The sequence below is a fragment of the Gymnoscopelus microlampas genome, assembly GCF_963454915.1.
Source record: "Gymnoscopelus microlampas genome assembly, chromosome: 11".
NCBI lineage: Eukaryota > Metazoa > Chordata > Actinopteri > Myctophiformes > Myctophidae > Gymnoscopelus > Gymnoscopelus microlampas.
Genome location: NC_139948.1, coordinates 41,212,859 through 41,237,324, shown reverse-complemented (window position 1 = coordinate 41,237,324; position 24,466 = coordinate 41,212,859). Strand labels below are relative to the sequence as shown.

General features: G+C 41.1%; 3 protein-coding genes and 1 long non-coding RNA gene across 4 annotated transcripts; all 4 read right to left on the bottom strand.

Annotated features, from left to right (window-relative positions):
* Nucleotides 1-3,325: 3,325 nt before the first annotated feature.
* LOC311055207 lies at nt 3,326-6,148 on the bottom strand. The gene is made up of 3 exons (XR_014601772.1): nt 6,045-6,148; nt 3,680-3,803; nt 3,326-3,449 (listed from the first exon to the last, which is right to left on the bottom strand). It is a non-coding gene; the product is annotated as an uncharacterized lncRNA (long non-coding RNA).
* A 252-nt stretch (nt 6,149-6,400) lies between these two features.
* Nucleotides 6,401-7,256, bottom strand: LOC311054765 (scavenger receptor cysteine-rich domain-containing group B protein-like; the record flags this gene model as incomplete). The annotated part of the gene is made up of 3 exons (XM_084070770.1): nt 7,230-7,256; nt 6,838-7,149; nt 6,401-6,744 (listed from the first exon to the last, which is right to left on the bottom strand). The coding sequence occupies exons 2-3, from the start codon at nt 6,947-6,949 to the stop codon at nt 6,401-6,403; spliced, it is 456 nt and encodes a 151-aa protein (XP_083926896.1). The 5' UTR covers nt 6,950-7,149; nt 7,230-7,256.
* Nucleotides 7,257-12,221: 4,965 nt separating this feature from the next.
* Nucleotides 12,222-14,154, bottom strand: LOC311054764 (immunoglobulin superfamily member 1-like; the record flags this gene model as incomplete). Its single annotated transcript, XM_084070769.1, has 4 exons — nt 13,898-14,154; nt 13,262-13,552; nt 12,418-12,737; nt 12,222-12,257 (listed from the first exon to the last, which is right to left on the bottom strand). Exons 1-4 carry the CDS (start codon nt 13,902-13,904, stop codon nt 12,222-12,224), a joined length of 654 nt encoding a protein of 217 aa, XP_083926895.1. The 5' UTR covers nt 13,905-14,154.
* Nucleotides 14,155-20,586: 6,432 nt separating this feature from the next.
* On the bottom strand, nt 20,587-22,371 carry LOC311054763 (leukocyte immunoglobulin-like receptor subfamily B member 4; the record flags this gene model as incomplete). The annotated part of the gene is made up of 3 exons (XM_084070768.1): nt 20,587-20,932; nt 21,077-21,370; nt 22,293-22,371. 3 exons carry the CDS (start codon nt 22,369-22,371, stop codon nt 20,613-20,615), a joined length of 693 nt encoding a protein of 230 aa, XP_083926894.1. The 3' UTR covers nt 20,587-20,612.
* Nucleotides 22,372-24,466: the final 2,095 nt, after the last annotated feature.

Genomic DNA, 24,466 nt, shown 5'->3' with positions numbered 1-24,466 from the left:
ACTTTTAACCTATACAACAGCTATTTGAAAATAGCAGATCTACAAGCTCACAACGCGTCATGATGTGACGCACTGTGAGCTTGTACATCTGCTACTTTCAAAAAATCTTGGGGACAAAAGTGTAATATTTGGAATATATCTTTGAAACATTTTAAATATAGCCTACACAAATCTTGTATGGGGGTGACGGGGTCCCTGGCACAAAATATTTTCAGATGGTGGTCCGTGTAGCCTACACAAATACATATGGGCCAGGGGTCACTGATAAGATTTTTTTTGACAACCACTGGTTTGCAACCCGCAACTATATATTTAACAAGCGACTTTACAGTAAAACAAGCCAAAAGTCGCTTATAATAAGCAGACTTGGCAACGCTGGTAATTGGCCCACAGGCCTGTGGGCTGAGAATGAGCTTAGCCAAATAATGAGTAAATCAAGTAGGCTGCAGCATGCCATGACACCTGTCACTTACCACAATGAAAGTGAATGGAAGCAATATGGGCTGTAGAAAGCCCATTTAGATATAAATATTTTGTGTAATTCTTGTGACTATTCGGTGTTGCTGCTGCTCTGGTTCATCAGCATTTAAAAAATAAAATATATTCTAAGGTAATTAATAATAACAATAATAATAATTTTTCATCTTTATCAAAAAAATATGGAGGGCTAAGCCCAGTTAGCCCATTTATACCAGGAAACAAGCTTCCACACACTCACAATACAACATCTTCTGGAATCCAGTTAACCAGGAGATTTCCAGGTCGATTCACATCCATCGGCCTGCCTGGGAGATGCTACTTTTATATGCCCATCCATCGTACAGGGCATTTCTGCACTTCTTAAGGGGTCCATGTGCCTGATCTCTCTCAGGGTGGGAAGGAATGTGTCTGTCTCATACTGTAGTAGTGTATGAGACTGTGGGAATGTGGCATATTGGGTGTGTCCTAGCTCTGGTCCATAGCTTTAGGAGTTCTCCACTATGAACCAGAGCTAGGTGTGTACAGTGTTTAATGTGCTGAAGCACTTTGGTCAAAGGCAGAGATAGGCTGTTGATTAGGATTTTGGACATAAACAATAAGTTGAAGGGTAAATTTGATAAAGTCTGATAATGATGTACTGTGCATGTTCAAATCATGTATACTTTACATTACTAAAGACCATTTTTCAAATATTACATTTTGCACAAAATAGCACATTTTACATTGAGGTGCCCACGTTTCCTTAGTGCCCACTCTTCTTGTCCCGGAGGGACAACGTGCCAACGCAGTGTCAGTGTGTGATGAGCTCAACAGGGACGTGCACAGATAGACTCTAGGTGGTGCTAGAGCACCTACCCTTTGCCCTCTTGACCAGAAGTGCCCTTTTGAAAAAAAGAAGAAAAAAGTTTTGTTTTTTTTTAGTTTACAGCAGGGGTCTTCAACAGGGGGTCCGGGACCCCTAGGGGGTCCTCAGAGTTACTACAGGGGGTCCGCCAAATCTTTATGTGATATGATTTTTCTTTTTACCATAACCACTCGAAACCTAGCATCCCTTTTCTGAGGAAAACTTTAGCCAAAAATAGCAGATCTACAAGCCCACAACGCCTCGTGCTGCGAGGTGTTGTGGGCTTGTAGATCGGCTATTTTTGGCAAAGAGGTATAGGTGTAGAGGGAAAAAAAAAAAGAGCAGACCAAGTAAACAAAAAAAAGTATAATTTACTTGAGCACCTGCCCCTCAAAATGTCTGTGCACGCCACTAGAGCTCAACTCTGAACACAGCCAGCCACAAGCCCTCTGTTGTGGACTTATAAGAACCTGCACTCAGAGTGGATTCTTCCAGGTGAACTGAATCATGGAGACTGGTGCTTGCACCTGACTTCACTTAGCCCTTGCATGCATCAATGTAAATGACGCTTAGAGACACATAAGATGAGTTTAAATAAATGAAATATACACATTTTGTCTCAGTCCCAATGACAGTTTATTTGTTAACTTAAAATGATCCCCAAACGGCAGCTAGTCTTCCTGGGGTTGACAATAATATACATTAGACAATAAGCAAAACATTGTGCAGCAAGATCTGCAAGAACGAGCGCGGCCTAAAAATCCATCTGGGTAGAATGAAATATTTGGTGCAGGAGAGTGCATCACAGCACACACAGAACCCAGTCCTGGTGAGACGACAGAGGAGCCCGGCTGGGAGACACCCCACAGAGCCCAGAACCAACAAGTGATTAAGCTTTACAGCTCCCAGCAAAGTTTTTCAGCAGCATCGTACAAAGCCATCAAGTCCACCACGAAGGCGGCAGAGAGAGCCTCCAGATGGCTTTGGATCAGGAGGAGCGATCTGTGGGCCAATGCTACTGGGACACAAGCCAGGGTCTGATCAACCCTGGCTGGGTCACCTGAGGGAGGACGTATGATGTTGAAAGACCCGAAACGTCCGATGATGTCAGGATTCAGGAACATCACTGACGATGTGTCCCAGTGCATCTTAGGATGTATCTTTCATTCAGATATGAGCATTTCACAGACTTAAAAAATATATCTTGAAAAGCATTTCACAAGCTATGTACCACATATGAAAATAATAACATAAACAGAAATAACACAATACAATCAAGTAGACATAATAAGGTTCACCAACCATAAAACCATCATGTAAGCGAACATGTTTTTTGACTGTACTGAGTGTATGTAAAGTCTAAGTTTCTTTTTGAAACAAGCCTTTCCTTTTATAATACGAATATCACCTGGAAGACTATTCCACAATGAAATGGCCCTACAGCCCTCTTGCTTGAGTTGGACTTACAGTAGGTAATGGCAGAGTTGTCAGTCACTCGCCCCTCGAGTGGTGGACTGGTTGTTATACTCATAGAGAATATCTATTGTAATTGTACACAAATGAGAGACTAAATGCTCCCCAATTACCAAGCCAAACCAACACACACCTAGGTGTTGAAGAAAGCAAATACTGCAAATTGAAGATCAAAATGGCATGCTGCTGCTATAGTGTGTGTTGTGTGCCTGCTGGGTCTTGCGTGCGTCATGCACGCGTGTGCGTTCGCACTTTGTTCGCACTTTGTTCGCACCTGCAACTGATTTATTGCAATCAGTTGCAGGTGTTCATGCCCATGGAGACATACAGACATAAATGCACACACTTGTTGTGGGTGCATTTCTCCTTTCCGACATGTCGCCTTTCCGACGTTGACGAACCCTATACCTAACCCTAACCCTAACCCTAACCGCACGCGGAAGCCACTAGTCGGAGTGGTGAGATGTCGGAATGGAGAGTGAACACCACTTGTTGTAGCGACTGGCACCGCTTAAAGTAATTCATTATAATTCATTATTTCCAAACAAAAACTCATCAAATAACTGTGACATAGTTATCTTCTTTTTTTTCATCGATGTCATCATACTCGTCCTCTTCCTCTTCCTCACGCGGGTTGTCAGCATGCATGTTGCTGGCAAGAGAAGATATAAGTTGAATTTAAACAGCAGGAGATGGAAATCCATTTAACTTCCACTAAAACCAACTTGAACTTCAAAAAGAAAAGATGAGACCTCATGCGGATTGACGATGATGGCTATGATGATTATTGTTATATATCAGTGCTAGTATTGCAGTATACATTTTTTCACTGAGGTTATTCAATTGGTTATTCAAATAAAAAATTATCAGTGAGCTACTGACCCATTGACATAGTCATCGCTGTCGTCATCGTTGCCTTGGTGACATGTGGAGGCCTCTGCATTGACATAGACTTCATCCTTCTCATCATTTCCTCTTCCGACTGTGTTGTTCGCGTTCATCACATCTTGTAAGAAATGCATACATACATACAAACATGATACATGATACATATACTGTACATACATACATATATAATACATTATAATATCTAGAGAACGGACGGCCCGCCACCAACTATTCACTTCAATGAAAGTAGCTCACCAGCGCATGAAGCACCCAGAAATAACTCTACTTCCTGCATTGCATAGAGCAGGTGTACTGGCGTTTCAGACCATAGAAGCATGCGCAGTAGTATTCTAAATGCAGAAGTCTTGCAATCCCAGATTTTACCACCAGGCAACGGCAGCTTCACTAATCCACCGCGGTTCTGGGGGCTTGATTAGGCAAGGAGTATAGCTGAACAGAGTGGTGTATCACATGTGGCAAATGGTGGACGGAGGAGGGCCTTGTAGCCATCCAGAATTAGGTAGTTAACTCTATGTCTAGGACCCATTCACCTTAAGTGTTGCTAATCAGGTTAGCCCTGTTCACGTCTCCTGCCACAATAAAAGCTGCCTTATGCTGCGTTCACACTACAGCGACAAAAGCTACAAAACGTCCTATCAGAAATCCATGTTTCTCTGAGGCAAATTATGCAATTGCCCCTTGTTTCCTATTAGCATAACTTATTGTCCAGGGGCTGTACAGTCTCCAGTAGAATGGTCAGCAAAACCCAATCTTGCTTTCCTCTTCTGTGGTGATGCACATGAAACTTTGATTTGTATACTGTAGTACCTGCTGCTATTTTTGTCTCTGCCAGGCCGAAGGCGTAGAGTATGTTTTGCCCCCTGTCCATCCGTACGTCTATCCGTACGTCCGCCCGTGTGTGTGTCCGTCCGTAGGTCTGTGAACAGCTAATCTCTGGCACCGTTGGCCCGATCGACGTGAAACTCCCTGCATGCCAGAGCAGAACCTCTGCCCCAAATTTTCAGATCGGACTGAATGAAATCATATACGCAGCGTGCGATTGCGGTGAAACATTGCGCGCATATTCCCACTAGGCCGAGGAAGAAATGCCACCCTTTCCAATTGTCCTGTTATAGCGCCACCAGTAGGCCTATTTTTGCATAACATTTCTTTTCATATTATACTCTCCATTTTGTCCAAACATCACGCAAACCGGTACACGTTATCTCTACAGTCATGTGATCCAGACGGATCTGTCAGATTTGTCATATTCCATCCTGATTGGCTAAGATTGGCATCTAAAGTTTGCAGGAGTGGATAGTTTTGAACAAAATGCCTCAAATCATGAACGCAGCGCTCTAGTGCCGTTAAAGTTCATGCACGCCTGTTTTAGCGTCACCAGGAGGCAGATGCATTTAACCTACAGTACATGACCTGGCTGGTGGACACCTGTGCTCTGAGGAGCACTTCTGCCTTCCGTAGTGCCACCTGTCGACTGCTATTTTTAAAACCATCTCATGTATATTGGTCTGTGTATAATTGTTCATTTGTCTGTGCCTTCATATTTGACTAGTTCTGTGCTATGTGTTCCTTTCTTCTCTATTCTCTCCCTCTCTATATAGCTTGCTTGAGGAACCGAATATAACATGGCGCCACTTCTCCATTGAACTCAGCGGATGCAGTAGGCTACTCACTTCTTGTCTCACTTCATCATCTTTCATGTTGTTCACAACCCAAAGAAGACATGTTGTAATGAAAGGAAAGGAAGCCACAGAATGTGCAGTGCACCATTTTATAGAGAGGGAGAATGACAAACTTCTTCATTTCTCAACATCATCTACTCTTTAAAACAAACAACAGTGGAAGTAAAATAATTTGTTATCCAGAATGTTCCCAGTTCAATCCCCAGCTCTCCCTGGGACCTGGGTTAGTGTTGAAGTAGTCTCGCGTAGCCAGACAACTATTCCACAATCTCCGAAAGCTATATAGAGTTTGGAACTACACTTCCCGCAATCCGAGAGAGGAAGCTGGCACTTCCGTTCAAAATATATTTTAAAATATCTTTACATCATAAATTTGCGCAACTGTAAAGACAAAACAGAAGTGGGGAGGAGGCTTCACATCCGCTTTATATTTTAATCATGATCAGAGCTTCCGTGTCCCAGACTGTATGACCGGAAACATTTGAAAATTGTGGGAGCCAACAGTCTGGCCCCATGAGACTAGTGTTGAAGTGTCCTTGAGCAAGACACTGAACCCATACCTGCTCCCGATGAGCAGGTGGGTGCCTTGCATTGTTGCCATTGTAAAGCGCTTTGGATAAAGGCACTATGTAGATGCACCATTTACAATTACTCACAGGCTGTGTCATCATCAGTCTTTTTGGTCGCTGTCCTTCTGTGTATCAGCCAGAGACCAATCAGCAGCAGCAGTAAGAGCAGCACACCTCCTACAGTCCTACCCACTATCATAGGGATTGGAGAGCCTGGAAGGAGGAGAGGAAGAAAGAAAGATATTTTTTATTATTTGTATTTAGTTTTGCAGTAAAAAAAAAAAAAAGTTTGTCCTTTAGGTTATTTCGTTTGTATCTTGTTGTCATTAATTTCCTATACCATGTGTTTGGTAAGTTTTTGTGATTGTTGCTTTGGTTTATTTTGTTGTTTGAGTTATTTGGAGCATTCACTTTTGTTATGTTATGTTTTAAACTTGCTTTTTTTATTTGAGATGAGAGATATAACATCCATTCTTACCTGAACAGAAAACACCAGCATCCTCTTCATGACCACAATCATGTACACCAAATCCTCTGTGTTGGCACTCAGTTAGAGACGTTTCACTTCCTGAACAACCCACATCATCCAGCGAGGTTGAACCATACCCTTGGCCAAAATAGGCACCTCCAGGAGCACTCTGTGCCGTCCCACAGCTCAGCTCTCTGCAAACCACCTCAGCATCTTTCAGGTCCCAGTCGTCATCACAGACTGTTCCCCAGCTGTTGTTGTGATAGACCTCCACCCTGCCAGAGCACTGTCCACTACCATCCACCAGCCTCACTAAATCTGAGCATGAAAGAAAAGGGTTTGCACCATTGTGATGTTTTATATAATACAAACAATTATTTGAGATGAGTGACACACAACCTCCATTCTTACCCGAACAGACCACACCAGCATCCTCATCGTGTTCACAATTCTGTTCACCAAATCCTCCGTGTAGGCACTCAGTTAGAGACGTTTCACTTCCTGAACAACCCACATCATCCATCCAGATTGGATCGTTCCCTTGGCCAAAATAGGCTCCTCCAGGAGCACTCTGTGCCGTCCCACAGTTCAGCTCTCTGCAAACCACCTCAGCATCTTTCAGGTCCCAGTGGTCATCACAGACTGTTCCCCAGCGGTATTCATGATAGATCTCCACTCTTCCAGAGCACCGAGAAGATCCAACTAATCTGATCTTGGCAGCTTCTATAAATTATAATTATAATTAATAAATACATAAATAAGAATTCCTCATTTACATTTTGATTTAACAAACTTTTGCTTACCTCCATGTGAAGGTATGTACAGGAAAAAAGACACTGTAGGTGGAAAAAACAGAGCATGTCAAGTTACTTTCAAAGTTTGCAGGAGGGGCCCATTTTACACAATATGCCACAAATCATGAACTCATTGTCCAATTGGGGTGAAACTTTGCACGCACACTCCAATTAGCTTAAGAAAATGCACCCCAAATGTCTCCGATCCCCTCCCACCCACTCATGTACACTCTGTGAATTTGACTCCTGGGATATATAAGAAAACTCAAACCATCATTTTAGCTATTCACAATGTCAACGTTACTGTATGTCACAATACATGTCTGGGAATCTCTTAGAGGAGTTCAAAGAGAAGGTTGTGTGTGCACATCCCACGCCCGTATTTAGGCCAGGTGCTGGACATCAAGGAGGAATCAAGAGAAAGAAGGAGGAGGTCCGCACACTGTTTAAAGCTCCAAGAAACTCTTTTTATAATGCAACGTTTCGACCCTTAGGTCTTCATCAGGCAAAATTTAAGATGAGATTGATACATTTTGCCTGATGAAGACCTAAGGGTCGAAACGTTGCATTATAAAAAGAGTTTCTTGGAGCTTTAAACAGTGTGCGGACCTCCTCCTTCTTTCTCCCAATCTCTTAGAGGAGACAACACTGTGCAGAAAAGCTGGGTAATGACCAGTAAATATTCATACACACATGCCTTCAAGTCAATACCAGATACTATACTATTATAAATTGAGCTAGAATGTTATAAACTCTCTCGTGCTATATGGACGGAGGCGTGCAATTCAAATACAACTTTAAGGATCTGTAAGTGGAAAAGTTACACCTATAGTCACAACCCTATTTTCAATATCTTAAAACATCAATTGATAATATAATAAAACCTGGCACTCACTCGTGTTCAAATACAGGAATTTTCTCCATATTACGAGTCCCATGGTGGAGAGACTGAAAAGGTTCTCTCTGTCAGTCTCCAGTGGAGTTGAAGACTGAACTAGGAAGATGTGATGAGTTCTTTATAATGTGAAAGCTCATCTAAGAAACTGAGACTTCCTCTTTACTGACACGCAGTTCTCTGCCATTTACATTCTCTGCAGGGATGTAGCTTAAAGTCATGCTGTGTAACTTTTTTTCCAATCAAAGTAACAATTGTCGATTAACTGATAATCGATGATCGAGAATTGTGGTGACTGGCCTGCTCTCAGTGTGCACAAGACATGTCACACTGATCAGTGGAGTGGTATGCAGGATTACAGGATAGAGTGAGAAGCTCAGTCATCTGTGAGACAAAAGGTGTAGAGACATTGCTGCTTTGCATGGAAAGGAGTCAGCTGAGGTGGTCCAGTCATCTAGTAAAGCTTAATTTACACTGTTAGTTGCGCGCATTGTGTAACTTACAAAAAATAGCAGATCTACAAGCTCACAACAAGTTGCAGTGTGACTCGTTGTGAGCTTGTAGATCTGCTAGATCTGCCTCCGTGACCAGACTCTGACTCTGACCAGACTCTGACCAGATAATGATGGACGGACTGACAACTAATATAAAGTAAATAAAAATGTTCTCTGCAGTATATATCTTTATTCAAAATAACACAACATATTTTAACCTCCTAACAATTACTTTGGTGTGTGCAGAAATAAAAAGAACAAAAGACAATGAGACACTTTTAAGATTGGTCACAAGGGGGCCCCCTGTGCTTTCTTTTTAGAGGGCAGTGAAACGCAGCACACATTCTGTATTTTCATAATCTGTAAGATGAAACATGACCAGGGCCTACATGAGGATCAAAGCACTGCACTGGGTCACATAGAATGTACATAAAATAAAACAATAACTTGATTTTTGGACCAAGATTGATCTCCATGTTAAAGTTTGCAATAGCAACGGCAACAGCAAAACTAAAAGCAATATTACAACCAAAACCAATTCCTTTGTGAGTTGTAATCTATTCTAACTGTTTAGAATAGATTATAATGGTTTCCTGAAAAAATACATCATGCAAAATAATAACAAAGAAGCAGGCCATTTACAGCATAAAATAAATTATATTAGCCTATTTTCAGCGTTAAAATTATTTACATTTTCTTGCCCATTGTAAGGACAGTTTCAAAATCTACAAACCTGAGACCCATCTCCTGACATCACAATGTGTTTATCTTTCAATTGTTATTCAAAAAATCACACCCAGTGTGAAGAGAGTGGTGCCTTTGAAAGTGTAACTGGTTGCATCCTTGTGTTGCAATCAGCAACAATATGTTGTCACGTGACACGTGAAGCTTGACCAATCAGCCGTGCTATACGGACGGACGGACGGACATACGGACACACGGACAAAGTCAAATGTAGGAGTGGTTGGCACCACTCAAAAACATGTATGAAGGGTTTAGTAAACATAAAATACTTACAGGTATTTAAAATATCACACACTTAATAATAAAGTCTGCTTCTATCACAACTCAAAAAAGCAAACATGCTGTGTATGTTTTATTCTATTCTATTACAGGTAGGCCTATACAGAGATGGAAAGTACTGTTGTATACAGCAATACAAGGCGAGAAAAACAAAAAGAAGCACCGTCAAACTACGACACAAGGTTACAGTGTCCTCACCGTATCCCACCCCAGAACAATTTAAGTGTCCATTACAATCAGTGCAATGCGGAAGAAAAGCGACAGTGTTCACACTGCAATCAGTACAGTAACCGTACCCTAAAAGTGTCATTAGAGGTCAGAGTCCTTGATACATCTATGATTCCAAGTTACTGTATGTTGCGGTTGACCTGGCAGAGCGACCATTGTGTGTCTCGTTGTAAATCCTCAGAGCTACTGGCACAAAGTACCTGCCAAGTCTCATACAGTTCCACCCTGGGTAGGGCCTTGCGTGTGTCTTGCACGCGTGTGCGTTCGCACCTGAAATTGATTTGTTGCAATCAGTTGCAGGTGTTCATGCCCAAGGAGCCATACAGACACACAGTCACTTGTTGTTGTTGAAGCAGTTGAATGCATTATTTCCAAACTAAAACTCATCCAATAACAGTGACATAGTTATCTTCTTCTTTTTCAACGAGGTCGTCACAGTCCTCCTCCTCCTCTTCCTCTTCCTCTTCCTCACCCGGGTTGTCAACGTGTTTGTGCATGTTGCTGGCAAGAGAAGATATAAGTTGAGTATAATGTCTATAAGTTAATACAAACAGCAGGAGATGGGAACACATTTAGCCTCCACTAAAACCAACTTGAACTAAACATGAGACCTCATGCACAAGGATGATGATGGCTATGATGATTATTACCAGTGGTAGTATTACACTAGTATCAATTGTTTCCACTGAGGTTAGTTATCTTAAGACATTATTCAATTGGGGTTCATTTAAAACTATATCAGTGTACTGACCCATTGACATAGTCATCGCTGTCATCATCGTTGCCTTGGTGACATGTGAAGGCCGCATTGACGTAGACAGGGTCATCGCTGTCATCATCATTGCCTTGGTGACATGTGAAGGCAGCATTGACGTAGACAGGGTCATCATGTCCTCCCACAGTGTTGTTGGGGTTCGTCACACCTTGGAAGAAATGCACAGATACATGACGAACCGAATATAACATGGTGCCACTTCTCCATAGAACTCAATGGACGCGGCCACCATCTTCAATTTGGTTTTGAATGGTGTTTTCTGGCTTGATTCTAACCCTTCCTGTAAGTGTAACTGTTACAGGAACCTGTTGCGACCGCATGCCCTTGCTGACGTCGACCGGCAAGGCTCGAAACCACGACCTTCCGCATGGAAGGCATTATGCTCTAACCGCTACACTTCTTTTAAAAAGAATACAGCTACATCAGTACACAAATAGTACTCACTCATATCACTTCATCCTCTTTCCTGTTGTTCGCAACCCAAAGACAAGTTCTAATGTTGACAGGAAGCCACAGAATGTGCAGTGTATAATTATAAGAGGGAGAACGACGAACTTCCTCATTCCTCAACATCATTTACTCTTTAAAACAAATAACAGTGGAAGTAAAATAATTTGTTATCCTACAACTTTTTTTTTATAGTGTGGGAAATTATTTTCATTGGCTTTTTCCGTGAGCATTTAGGGTCAATGAACAGGTTCATATTCAGTCGCATCTACTGTAAGTCCACGTTTATTTTTATTATGGTATACTCAAATGCCATTTTCATTAACCATTTTGTACCGGAATTAGAGTCTTCATCCAGGTTTGGGGGCCAAGACTGCTGCTAGTTTTGACCAGAGACTTGACCAATTGGAATATATTGATATATCACAATGAAGATTAGGTATGTTTGGTATTAGGGTGGCTGTTGGAGGGAACTAAATAAGGGGATAGTTCTTGTAGTGAGATTGCTGGTAGCAGGTTGCCCAGAGCGCCGTCGGCCAGAACGGTACCTCTCGGGAGCCCGAGTGATTGGGGCTGGGTAGATGAGATCAGGTAGGAGAGCAAATGGTTCGTAAGGCCTTCACTCTTTCTTAGTTAGTTTATACTTGGTAGTTACTGAACTGGAATATTACTGATCTGATCTTCCCTGCCTCAACTCAACCCTATATGGTTGGCAGGTATCATGTCTCATGATGTCATCCTACGCGTTCGCCATATAAGGACGACCCTAGAGCATAGCCGTTTCGTTTATCACCCAAGTATGGGTGCCTAGGTGGTGCCGGTATAGAGGACACCTCTGTAACAGTGGCAGTGATTCAGGAGGTAGGGTGGCCACTTGGGAATCGGAATGTTCCCAGTTCGATCCCCGCCAGCTCTCCCTGGGTTAGTGTTGAAGTGTCCTTGAGCAAGACACTGAACCCATAACTGCTCCCTATGAGCAGGTTGCATTGTTGCCATTGTAAAGGCACTATGTAGATGCACCATTTACAATTACTCACGGCCTGTGTCATCAGTCTTTTTGGTCGCTGTCTTTCTGTGTCTCCGCCTCCACATCAGCCAGAGACCAATCAGCAGCAGAAGTAAGAGTAGGACCACACCTCCTATAATTCCACCCACAAGCAGAGGGATTGGAGAGGCTGAAAGAAAGAAAGAAAGAAAGAAAGAAAGAAAGAAAGAAAGAAAGAAAGAAAGCAAGAAAGAAAGAAAAAGTATAAGTAACAACACAAGTAACAGAGATCTAGTTTGTGAAAGTGTGTGTATTTGCTGATCCTTTATATAAATCTTCTCACGGTTGACTGAGACGCTGAGCAGCTCTGAGCATTTAGAAGTGAAATTGCGTGTGGAGACGGTGACTTCATAGACACAGCTGTAGTTGCCCTGGTGTTCATACTCTGCTGCAGGGAACTGGAAAGAGGCAGAGAGGTTGACTGCTGACTGCTGCTTGATATTGCTGTTGGAGCCAGAGAAGATGAGGGAGAAGAAGCCTCCAGGATACTGGGGGAGAATGGAGCAGGTGATGGAGAAGCTGTAACCCCTGGTGACCTCTGAATGCCCAGGACCCCATACCAGCACTGCGTATGGAGTCGTCAGGGAGATGTTGGCCTGCAGCAGCCTCACTGATCACACAGAGATATATTTCATACTTTTATACTGGAACTTTAAGAAATGTCTTAGTCATCCAATTGAATGTATTCTTTCATTAATTTCCTCACCTGTAACAGAGAACCTAACAGGGTCACTTTGAGTAGAGTTGAAGCGTCTACTTGAAACTTGAAACGTTTTTTCGTACTGACATTGGTACGACCCTTCATGGACAAAGTCCACATTAGGGATGTTGAAGGTAGATGACGAGCGACTGGTGGTTTGTTTCTTGGTAAATGAACCAGAGGTCTGCTGCAAAGTGAAGGTTCCTCCCAAATGCTGAGTTGAGACAGAACAGGTGATGGCAACTGTGTTACCCCAGGTAACCTCACTGACAGGATTCACTGAGATGCTGGGCTTTGGGAGACTCACTAAAATAGTAGGATATGAGTGGGAAATAAAATAAAAGTTTAAATTACTGGCATTGTATATTAGTTTAAAATGTATGACTACCTTGTAATTTAAAATATTTGTATTAATTCAATAGTTATTTCCTCACCTGTAACAGAGAACCTAACAGGGTTACTTTGAGGAGAGTTGAAGCGTCTACTTGAAACTGTTGTGTCATACTGACATTGGTATGACCCCTCGTGAAAAAAGTCCACATTAGGGATTTTGAAGGTATATGACGTGCCACTGGTGGTTTGGATATTTCTTGAACCAGAGGTCTGCCGCAAAGTGAGGGTTCCACCCAAATGCTGTGTTGAGACGGAACAAGTGATGGCAACTGTGTTACCCCAAGTAACCTCACTGACAGGATTCACTGAGATGCTGGGCTTTGGGAGACTCACTGAAAATAGAAAGAATTAACTGTTTTAATCATTAGCATTGTACAGTATATTATTTTAAGGTTAGGGTTGGAAGCAAAGAACTAGCTGACAAATAAATAAAAAAATGACAGATTTTGACATGCAAGTGATAACGTACTTTGACAGAAGTTCTAAAAAACATGACATGGGGTTAGAGTGGGACTATTTGCTTCAGCCGTTTTTATTTTCCTCAAATCTCCAACCATATCTCCAAGGCCAAACATATTTCTTCTTATCCCATTAATCCTGGAGTCCACTTAATTTGGAGTCTACTCATAGTTTGACCCTCAGTACCATGATTAAGTTAATAAAAGGACCTTACTCACCAACCATGATGTTTACTGGGCTGCTGTAGGAGCTTGTGATGCTACGAGTTGAGTATCGACAAGTATAACTTCCCTGGCGGGAAGAGTCAACATTGTACAGTGTTAATATCCCACTGGTCTGTTTGGATATTAAAGCCTTACGTCCAATGTCAGATCCATCCTTGTAAAAATTCACATCAAGAGATGCACAGAGCAGGGTTGAAATTGAGCAAGTGAGGATCAACTTCTCTCCTGGTGAAAGAGCTAAACTGGATGTCGACAGAGATGGTTGTCCTGCTGCAGAAGAAAACATACATTTTGTTCATCTTAATTATTATCTAATTATTATGATGAACTAGGTCTTACTGCGTTTGTGAACATTGGACTCCACTACTTCAGTGATTCGGAATCAAATATTCAGAAAGGTCCTTCAATGGTAATTCTATCTTAACGAGATCAATTTTGAAGGAAGAGATTACAAATATTACCTGAGCATACAACACCAACATCTTCTGAATGGTCACAGTTATGTGTCCCAAATCCTGGATGTGAGCATTCAGTCAGAGTGCATTCACTACCAGAACAAGCAACATCATCCAACCAGATGTCACCACTGCCACCCCCATACTTGCTGTAGTTTGAAGCTGTCCCACAATCCAGCTCTCTGCAAACCACTTGAGTGTCTTTCATGTCCCAGCTGTCATCACATACTGTACCCCAGAGGCCGTTGTAATAGATCTCGAGTTTTCCAGAGCATCGAGACCCTACTAATCTGATCTGAGCACCTTCTATCAGTAATAAAAAATAAGAAGAAAAAAGACATAAAAGCACATCCACATTAAAATGAAAATGTCATTAACGTTTCCTTTTTTTCTGAATATAGACGTTTCTTTTTTATTCCCTTTTTCCAGAGAACATTCTTACCTGTATGTGAAGGTACGTACAAGAGAACAGACACTGCAGGGGGGAAACAGAGCAAGCTGAGTTACTTCCATGTTTTTCTAATGGTGTTAGCATGTCACATAATCACCAGTGGCATTACACTTTGAAACACATGGATACAACATACTGTAGACAGAGACTCAAAAATTACTTTCACCATGATTGCAAAGGGACAATAAAGTAAAACAGAACCGTGTGAAATTTTTGTAATGTGTATTCCTGTATCTTGTTTGTGTCCATCTTCGTAAAAACAAATATAAAAAAAAAAAAATGTGGTTGTGGTTTGCATGGTCAAGCCAGCAAAGCCCTATTTATCTTTACTTTAAACTAAGGAAGAAGATGAGCTATGTGTCTGTCTAAACAGCAAACAAACAAGTATAAAATTGCTCTATCATGTTATTTTATTCTATAATGTATAGAAAAGTAAGCTGTGATAAAATACAGCATATATTGAAACTTAATATTTATTATACTGTACTGTACAGTAACTATATCAAACATGTGCTGGACTGATTGACAGCGCAATACATTACATAGTATGAAAGATAAACACATGACAGATAGTAATATGGGACAATATATGTCCAAGTTAATAATACCTATTCATTTTACCCAGCGTTCAGTGTTCATTTTAAGGTGAGCTGTAAACACATTTTGTATTCATGGAAAAATGCAAAAAGTATTGAGTTGACATAAACATGTGTATCACTGTTGTCATTGTTGTAAGCATGCATTGTGTTAGTTGGCTGAGTATTCACTGTAAGCATTTTTGTAACATGTCAGTCCGCATTGCTGTAGGCCCACAGCAGTACGGTCATGTGGAGAAATGTACACGCTGTGAATTTGACTTCTGGATGTCAAAAGGCTGACAGTCTAGCATCTTTAACAACTCACCATGTCAATGTCACAATACATTTCTGGGATAAATCTTACAGACACTGTGAAGAAAAGCTGGGCTGTGACCAGTAATATTCATACATACAGTGACGCCTTCAACTCAATACCACTATACTATCATAAATTGAGCTAGAATGTTACTTAGAAACTCTCTCACTTCAGGAAGATTCAAACAGAAACTTTAAGGATCTGTAAATGGGGGTAAACATGTTTTCAATATATTAATATATAGGAAAAAATAATAATAAAACATGGCACTCACTCATGTTCAAATATAGGATTTTTCTCCATAATACGAGTCCCATGGTGGAGAGACTGATAGGGTCTTCTCTGCCAGTCTCGAGTTGAAGACTGAACTAGGAAGATGTAATGAGTGCTGTGGTCATCTAGAATGTGTGCACGTCGACATCATGGTCACTAGTGTGACTTCCTTCTTTCTGACAATAAGAAGCAATCAACACTATACGTCAATAAATACAGCAGTCAGACCAAACAAAATTGGAATATAGATTATTTTCTTGCCTTTTTTCAGTTGATTAAACTAGAAGAAAAGCCTTAAAGTTACTCATGACAATAACTATCAAACAGGTTCTTAAACTAAAACAGCTATACAATTCCACTAAAAAGACAATTCTTGATACAAAGAATGAGTGAAGAGAATGAGAGCTGAAATGTAAGATTCATTTGTAAATCCTGTAAATTCCTTCCCTTTTTGTTGGACATTTTTCATTGACTTCTCACAACCTTTCTTCCATGAAGGCCCCTCTCCTTAAAGACATCCTCAAGGTAACATGACATGTGAACCCTAAAAACCTGTATCATTTTGTGTGGATGCGTCTTGTGCCAACTGCCAACTGCCTAGTAACTGCCAGTGTTTAAAGGTATAGTGAAAGTGATTTTTGTTAAAATAAAAGTTAAATAGTGCTTCAGTATATTCCCATAGTAATCATCGTCTCCCCATCTCTCCAGCTCTTCAGTAAACAGAAAATACAATTTCCGGTCAGGATACCAATTTAATCCATTCAGGAGAGAGAACTCATACAGGATACAGGATAAAGAAGTTAAATTGTAAGTGATGAAACTAATAAATGAGCAGACAAAATTGGAAACACAAGCTGATAAATGATCTTTGTGGGGTTCTATCTCCTGATTGGATTAAATATAATTATAACCCACTTGAAAATGTATTTTGTGTGAGAGGTGGGGAAATCCCTGTTACTAAACAAAGACTCTATAGAAATTATTAGTATTGATTAGTATTGCGACGCGACGCATTGTGAGATCTGCAATTGTAGATCTGCTATTTTCAAAGGATCTTTATATATTTTATACATTTGAAAACTTGTGAAACAGGACTTTTTGATGCCCATACTTTTGTACTTTTACTACCTCTGCGACCTGACTTCTGGATAAGCGGATAAAATTGGACGGAAGGACGGACAGACGGACGGACGGACAACATAAAGTAAATATATAAAAATGTTCTCTGCAGTAGTGGCCTATATATCTTTATTCAAAATAACACAAAATATTTTTACATCCTAACAATAACTTTGGTGTGTGCAGAAATAAAAATAACAAAAGCGAACATGAGAGATTTTAAGATAGATTTTTGGTCACAAGGGGGCCCCTGTACTGTCTTTTTAGAGGGCAGTGAAATGCAGCACACTGTATTTTCATTATCTGTAAAAAGCTGAAACATGACCATGGCATACATGAGGATCAAAGCGCTGCACTGGGTCACATAATGTAGCCTACATAAAATAAAACAATAACTTGTTTTTTGGACCAAGATTGATCTCCATGTTAAAATTTGAAATAGCAATGGCAACCGCAAAACAAAAAGCAAAATTTCAACCAAAACCAATTCCTTTGTGTGTTTTAAAATGCTGATTGTTTATAATAGATTATAAAGGTCATGCAAAATAATAACAAAGAAGCAGTCTATTTACAGCATAAAATACATTAGATTATCCTATTTTAGTCAGCTTTAAAATAATTCACATTTTCTTGCTCATTGTAAGGTCAGTTTCAAAATCTACAAACCTGAGACCCATCTCCTGACATCATAATGTGTTTATCTTTCAATTGATATACTTACAGGTGTTTAAAATATCACACACTTAATAATAAAGTCTGCTTCTATCACAACTCAAATAGCAAACATGCTGTGTATGTTGTATTCTATTTCATTCAATACATTAAATGCTGTAGATTACTTTATATTCAATTCATGGTATTTGGTCCTATAGTGAGCGTGAGGGCCTCGATTCCAATCCAACCTTGTCATGTGTCACATGTCTCACCACAGTCTCTGCCCTTGGTCTTTCAACACTGATCTGTCTGAAATAAAGCCCAAACTGCCAAAAATAAATCATTAAAAAATGTTTAATTAAACAACTACTTTCTTCTTTCCAAACTAAAACTGCTTTATATGGAATTAAACTGAATTCTCACTTCAATAACTGACTGACTGAATGAATCAAATTAAGTTGATGATCTTAGCCTAATCTTTAGTCTTTATAAACTAGTTAGCATGATATTGTCCTGCTCGTGTTCATGGCAAGGGTTCCATGGCCATGTAATGTCCTTCTTCATCGACATCACTCTGGCCTTCCACTGCTCTCCTACCAGGGCTGAGGTGTTCTTTGGTGTTGCTCTCGGGGTACATGTCTGGGTTAGCATAGATAGCATCACAGACATCACTGTGATCGGTGCCTTGGTGACAGGTGAAGGCCTCTGCATTGCCGTAGTCTTCTTCGTCATCCTCATCTCTGCCCACCGTGGTGTAGATGTTCATCGCACCTTGGAAGAAATGCATACATATAATGTATATCAGTGTTGGTGTCACATAGTATGTCGTCTCTGTTGGGTGGAAACACAGTGTCCAAAACAGTTACTTTTCAGGATTCAAATTCAAAAACAGCAAAAGTAGCAGATCGACAAGCTCAATAAAGCACATCGATTCGCGGCGCGTTTCGAGCTTGTAGATCTGCTACTTTTGATACTTTAGTGTGACGCTGTAGTATGATCAAGTAGGGTGCTAATTTACGGGGAAAAAACACAAAAAGTTAAAATATGGAGATAAGAGGTTTCTGCGCGACAGCGACGATACAGTATGTTTCATCAGATCTCATGCAATTGCACATTAGTAAATGCAGTGAGTGTGTTCTTCCTTCTGGTATGCCACAGTGCGGTGCCCAAGTCCAATGTCAGCCACAGTGACAGCTAAAACAACCTGAACACGATGTTAACTTTATCCTGTAGGATTTATTCGTAAGCATCTGTTTAGGGAAACCTAATAATCACTCCCTCCAAGTTAACATCGGTTCTGATGATATTATATTACAAACAAACAAACAAGACTGATCACAATACCCTGCCAGGCATTGCTGTTGGGCAAGGTAATGACGTTGGAGGAGACCACATCCACAAAGAAGCTTTTTTTTATATCACACAACTCATAAACTAACTACAGACACACTCACACGCACACAGAGATTTTGGACATTTATAGTAGGATACACATTCTGCATATTCTGTGATTTCTTGTCAACATTATAATAACTCATCTTTGAGTTATTTACTCAGTTCTCGTATCACTTCTCATCAGTTTTCCTGTAGTGCACAACCCAAAGATGAGTTATAATTTCAACAAAAAGTCACAGAATACGCAGAACGTGTTGTATCCTACGATAAATGTGCGAAATCTCTGCGTGCATGTGAGTGTGTCTGTAGTTTATGAATCTCAAGAACCGCCTGACTAATCATAATAGTCTGTTTGTCTATGTGTCCCTTTTGTGCCCATATGGAAAAGTCCTTGTGCAGTGGTAAACACCTGTGGAGAATGTGTGGAGGGTGCAAACTGACTGGAAAGTGGACTGACTAACTAATCAAATGGCAGGTGTGGGGAATTCGACAGGTGTGGGGAATTTGCCAAATCAAGCTTAGGCTGGGGTTGCCATGGCAATCAATTGACTCATTTGGCCACGGCCAAAGCCTTTTCCGGCGGTGCTGGACGACCGCCTATCCAACTGACTCGACACCGGGAACTGCACTCGCCCGGGTCATCAGCGACGCGCGTGCCTAATTTGAAGACGGTCGGTCGAACGGTTCTCGAGATACGTGTACGTACACACAGAGATTCTGTGCATTTATTGTAAGATTGTAAGATGAATCAAGATGAAGAGGGTATGATTGGAATTACTCACAAACTGTGTGATCTGTGACTGTGATAGCCGTACACTTTCTGTGTCTCCACCTCCACATCAGCCAAAGACCAATCAGCAGCAGCAGTAAGAGCAGGACCACACCTACGGTCCATCCCACTAGCAGAGGGACTGGAGAGGCTGTAAAAGGGGCTGGAAGTACAGAAGGGGGTGAAGAAAGGAATGAAGGAAGAAAAATATTTTTTACACAGATTGTGGAAGATGATTTACTTGTCTGATTAGTATTGGCTCACGGGCCGGATTGGGAAGAATTGTGTGTGAACGGGTCACCTTTGTTCTTTTTCAACTTTCTCTCATCAGTTACAGTTTTACAGTTTTAAAATGTTTTGCGTATAAAGCATTACTTTTAATAACAACTTAAAGTCATGGGCTAGTAAATTGTGATGAGAGAATACAACACGGTGCTATTTGGCTGTTTGGCCCCACTCTTTCCATTAATAAATCATTTAATAATAACATTAACAGACACAAATGTACAAAGGTCGAATCAAATTGTAAATGCAGGTTACATAATTGCACCTAATTTCATTTATGAAGATTAGGAGTAGGCTACCGCCCAGCATAGCGCACAGCTCCCACCCGGATTGGACATCTTCACGAGCCGCATTTGGCCCATGGCCAGACAGTTTGAAACCCCTGCTTTGGAGTGAAATGTTAATTAGAATAATTCAATTAAAGCAAGTTATTACCTCACCTGTAACAGAGAACCTAACAGGGTCGCTTTGAGGTGATTTGAAGTGTCTACTTGAAACAGTTATTTCGTACTGACATTGGTACGAACCCTCATGGACAAAGTCCACATTAGGGATTGTGAAGGTGTACGACCTGCCACTGGTAGTTTGGATATTTATAAATGAACCAGAGGTCTGCTGCAAAGTGAAGGTTCCTCCCAAATGCTGAGCTGAGATGGAACAGGTGATGTCAACTGTGTTACCCCAGGTAACCGCACTGACAGGATTCACTGAGATGCTGGGTTTTGGGAGACTCACTGAAAATAGTAGGATATGAATGGGAAAGAATAAACCATTTCAATTATTAGCATTGCATAGTATGTAATTGAAAATATTAAGTGAGTAAAACGACTGCATTGTTATCTAAAATAACGTAATTAATGCAATAGTTATTTCCTCACCTGTAACAGAGAAAATAACAGGGTCACTTTGAGGAGAGTTGAAGTGTCTACTTGAAACAGTCGTTTCATACTGACATCGGTACGACCCCTCGTGAACAAAGTCCACATTAGGGATGTTGAAGGTATATGACGAGCCACTGGTGGTTTGTTTCTTTCTAAATGAACCAGAGGTCTGCTGCAAAGTGAAGGTTCCTCCCAAATGCTGAGTTGAAACGGAACAGGTGATGTCAACTGTGTTACCCCAGGTAACCTCACTGACAGGATTCACTGAGATGCTGGGCTTTGGGAGACTCACTGAAAATTGTAGTAAATAAATGGGAAAGAATAAACCATTTCAATTATTAGCATTGTATATTATTTCATAAGATCTAGTTCGAATCCTATTTGGAGTCTACTTGGAGTGGGACCCTCAGCACCATGGTTAAAACTATAATCCGGGACATTTTTATAACCAATCTTTGGTTAGGTAGACTAGAGCATATTAATATTAATACAATAGTCTTTGGAGGTGGTCTCTCTATTCTACTATGATCAGACTTCTACTAGATGCACCACCATCTTTATTGTAGTTCGGACATTGTTGCACATGGAGAGAGGCTCCATCAGGAAAGGGAGACTACAGAAAAGTTAAGGATTGTAGATTTGTCTACTGAACCCCCATGATCTCTGGCTTCAATAAAAGTTTCATATAAGCTCCAGACTCACCAACTGTGACGTTTACTGGGCTGCTGTAGGAGCTTGTGGTGCTGTGAGTAGAGTATTGACAGGTATAACTTCCTTCGTGGGAGGAGTTAACATTGGACAGTGTTAACCTCCCAACACTGGTCTGTTGGGATTCTAGAAATGCCTGATGTTTAATGGAAGATTCATCCTTGTAAAATATCACAATTCCACAGAGTGGGGCTAAGCAAGTGAGGATCAACTGCTCTCCTGGTGACAGTGTTGACTGGGATGCAGACAGTCTAGGAGATGTCAGTCCTGCAGAAGAAAACATCTCTTTTTGTTGCAAATTTCCAGTGAATCAGAATCAACTAACTTTCCATCTAAAGTAATTGTATCTTAACAAGATTCTAATACATTTTACAAATCTCACCTGAACAAACAACACCAACATCTTCCAAATGGCCGCAGTTATTTCTCCCAAATCCTGGATGTGAGCACTGAGTCACAGAGCATTCACTACCAGAACAAGCAACATCATCCAACCAGATCTCACCACTGCCTTGCCCATACTTTTCAATGCTTGAAGCCGCCCCACAGCCTAGCTCTCTGCAAACCACCTCAGTGTCATTCATGTCCCAGCTGTCGTCACACACCGTTCCCCACTGACCACTATGATAGACCTCCACCCTGCCAGAGCACCGTCCACCACCTACTAGCCTCACCACTGTAAAGTTAGGAAGAAAAAATAAAAATAATTAGTGTTTGTTACGGCCAGCCGTATTTTGTATTTATTATTATATTTGTATTTGGTTATAATTTGGAATATTTATGATGAGTTGGATTATTGTAGTATTTGTGGCTTGTGTTATATTGTTGCTTTTCTGTATCCCATATAAGGTGGTGTGAATGCTGTGCGGATGGGTGTGGTGCTGGTGTGAGTGTGAAGTGGCTGATTGTATGCAGGCTGTGCTACAGATTGACAGGTCCAGCCTCTGGCCCTGTCCCCTGCTCTCATTCGTCTCTCCTGTCGACACCCTAGCCGTGATTGGCTGTGGCTCTGGCTCCAACTATTCAAAAGCCTCAGTTTGCTCTGACTGCTCGGAGGATTGGCAGCTGAACAGCAACAGAGACTCGATTCCTCTCATCCTCCAACCAAACCTTCATAACCTTTATTTTGATTCATTTTGCTTAGTTGCCTTCGTTAAACATTTGCCTTCAGTAATAGTTGATCTCAGTTAAGAGTTCTTTCCAGATACTTCGTTTCCTTTAGCTTCAGTTATCATTGTTTGCACATTGTTTGATTTAATCCTGGTAAATATTATTCATTCATTTTCTGTAGGGGTGTTTGGTACTTTTTGTTTGGGCTCATCCCATCCCCTCTTTTCTCCTGTTTAATATTTAGTTAGGTAAGTAGGTTTAGTATTGTTATTTGTTTTGGTCAGGGGTTTATGTTAGGGTTTTCTTTTCTGTAGTTAGGTGTTTTACATCATGTAAACCAGCACCCTGAAGTCACTTGTCACTTAAGAGAAAAACTAAGAAAATATTTCTGCTGAAGAAAATAAATATATATTCAGTTTGAATTCAGCTGTCGTCCTCCATTTTTATGTCACCTCCCCTACCCTAGACAGGGGGTCGTAACATAAATTGGGGGCTCGTCCGTCTCAATCTAAATTACCCTATTACGTAAATCCTCTTGACGTGTGCAGGTTAGTTAACTGTAGGTATTGTTTTTTCTGGTTTTCATTGGTTTTGATTTAAGGTTACTGTTGGTTTGGTGGTCTCTGTTTTTACTTAGAGGTTGATACTTTGCTCCAGGTTGGTAGGTTATTCTACTGTGTCTTGTGAAATGGCTTCTGTAGATGAGGTTGCGCAGTCTCCCACATTAGAGAAATTGGACAATTGCACAAAAGCAGAGTTGCTATTAATTGCTAAAGTGTTTAAACTTTCTGTCTCAGCGGGTACCAACAAAGCCGAATTGAAGACTTGTGTGTCACGGCAGCTTACTGATAAAGGTATCCTGGAGTTGGCAAATATCGAGCCAACGGTGAGTACTACTGTGCGCTCAGGTGAGAATGTGGAGGCGGCCGCTGACACATTCTCCCTGGCGCACAGCGACCATGAGGGGGGAGCGGGCATCGTCTTGCCTCATGGGTCGAGTACTGAGCAGCTGATGGATCGTAAAATTGCTGAGGGGGACTCAGAGAGTCTAAAGCTGGCCCTCCGCCTCCGAGAGGTGGAGCTCGAAACAAAGACCAAGGAGGTTGAGTTGATGCATCTCCGCATTAGGGCCTTAAAGCTTGACAGGTCACCTGCCCCTCAGCCTGAAGTTGAGACTTCTAGAGGTGGACGTGCATCCACCACTCCTGAAACGTTCAAAGTAAGTAAGCATATTGATTTGGTCCCGCCTTTTAACGAGACAGAAGTTGATTCATTTTTCACTATTTTTGAACGCATTGCAATAACTATGAATTGGCCTAGAAATATGTGGAGTTTGCTTGTGCAATGTAAATTGGTGGGCAAGGCTCAGGCGGTCTGCCTGACTTTATCTACAGAACAGAGCCAAGAGTATGAGGTGGTTAAGGCCACAGTCCTTCGTGCTTACGAGTTGGTCCCTGAGGCATATCGCCAAAGGTTCAGATCTTGTGAAAAATCTCCTAACCAGACTTATGTGGAGTTTGCTAGAGAAAAGAAACTGTTGTTTGATAAATGGAGTACCGCGAGCAAAGT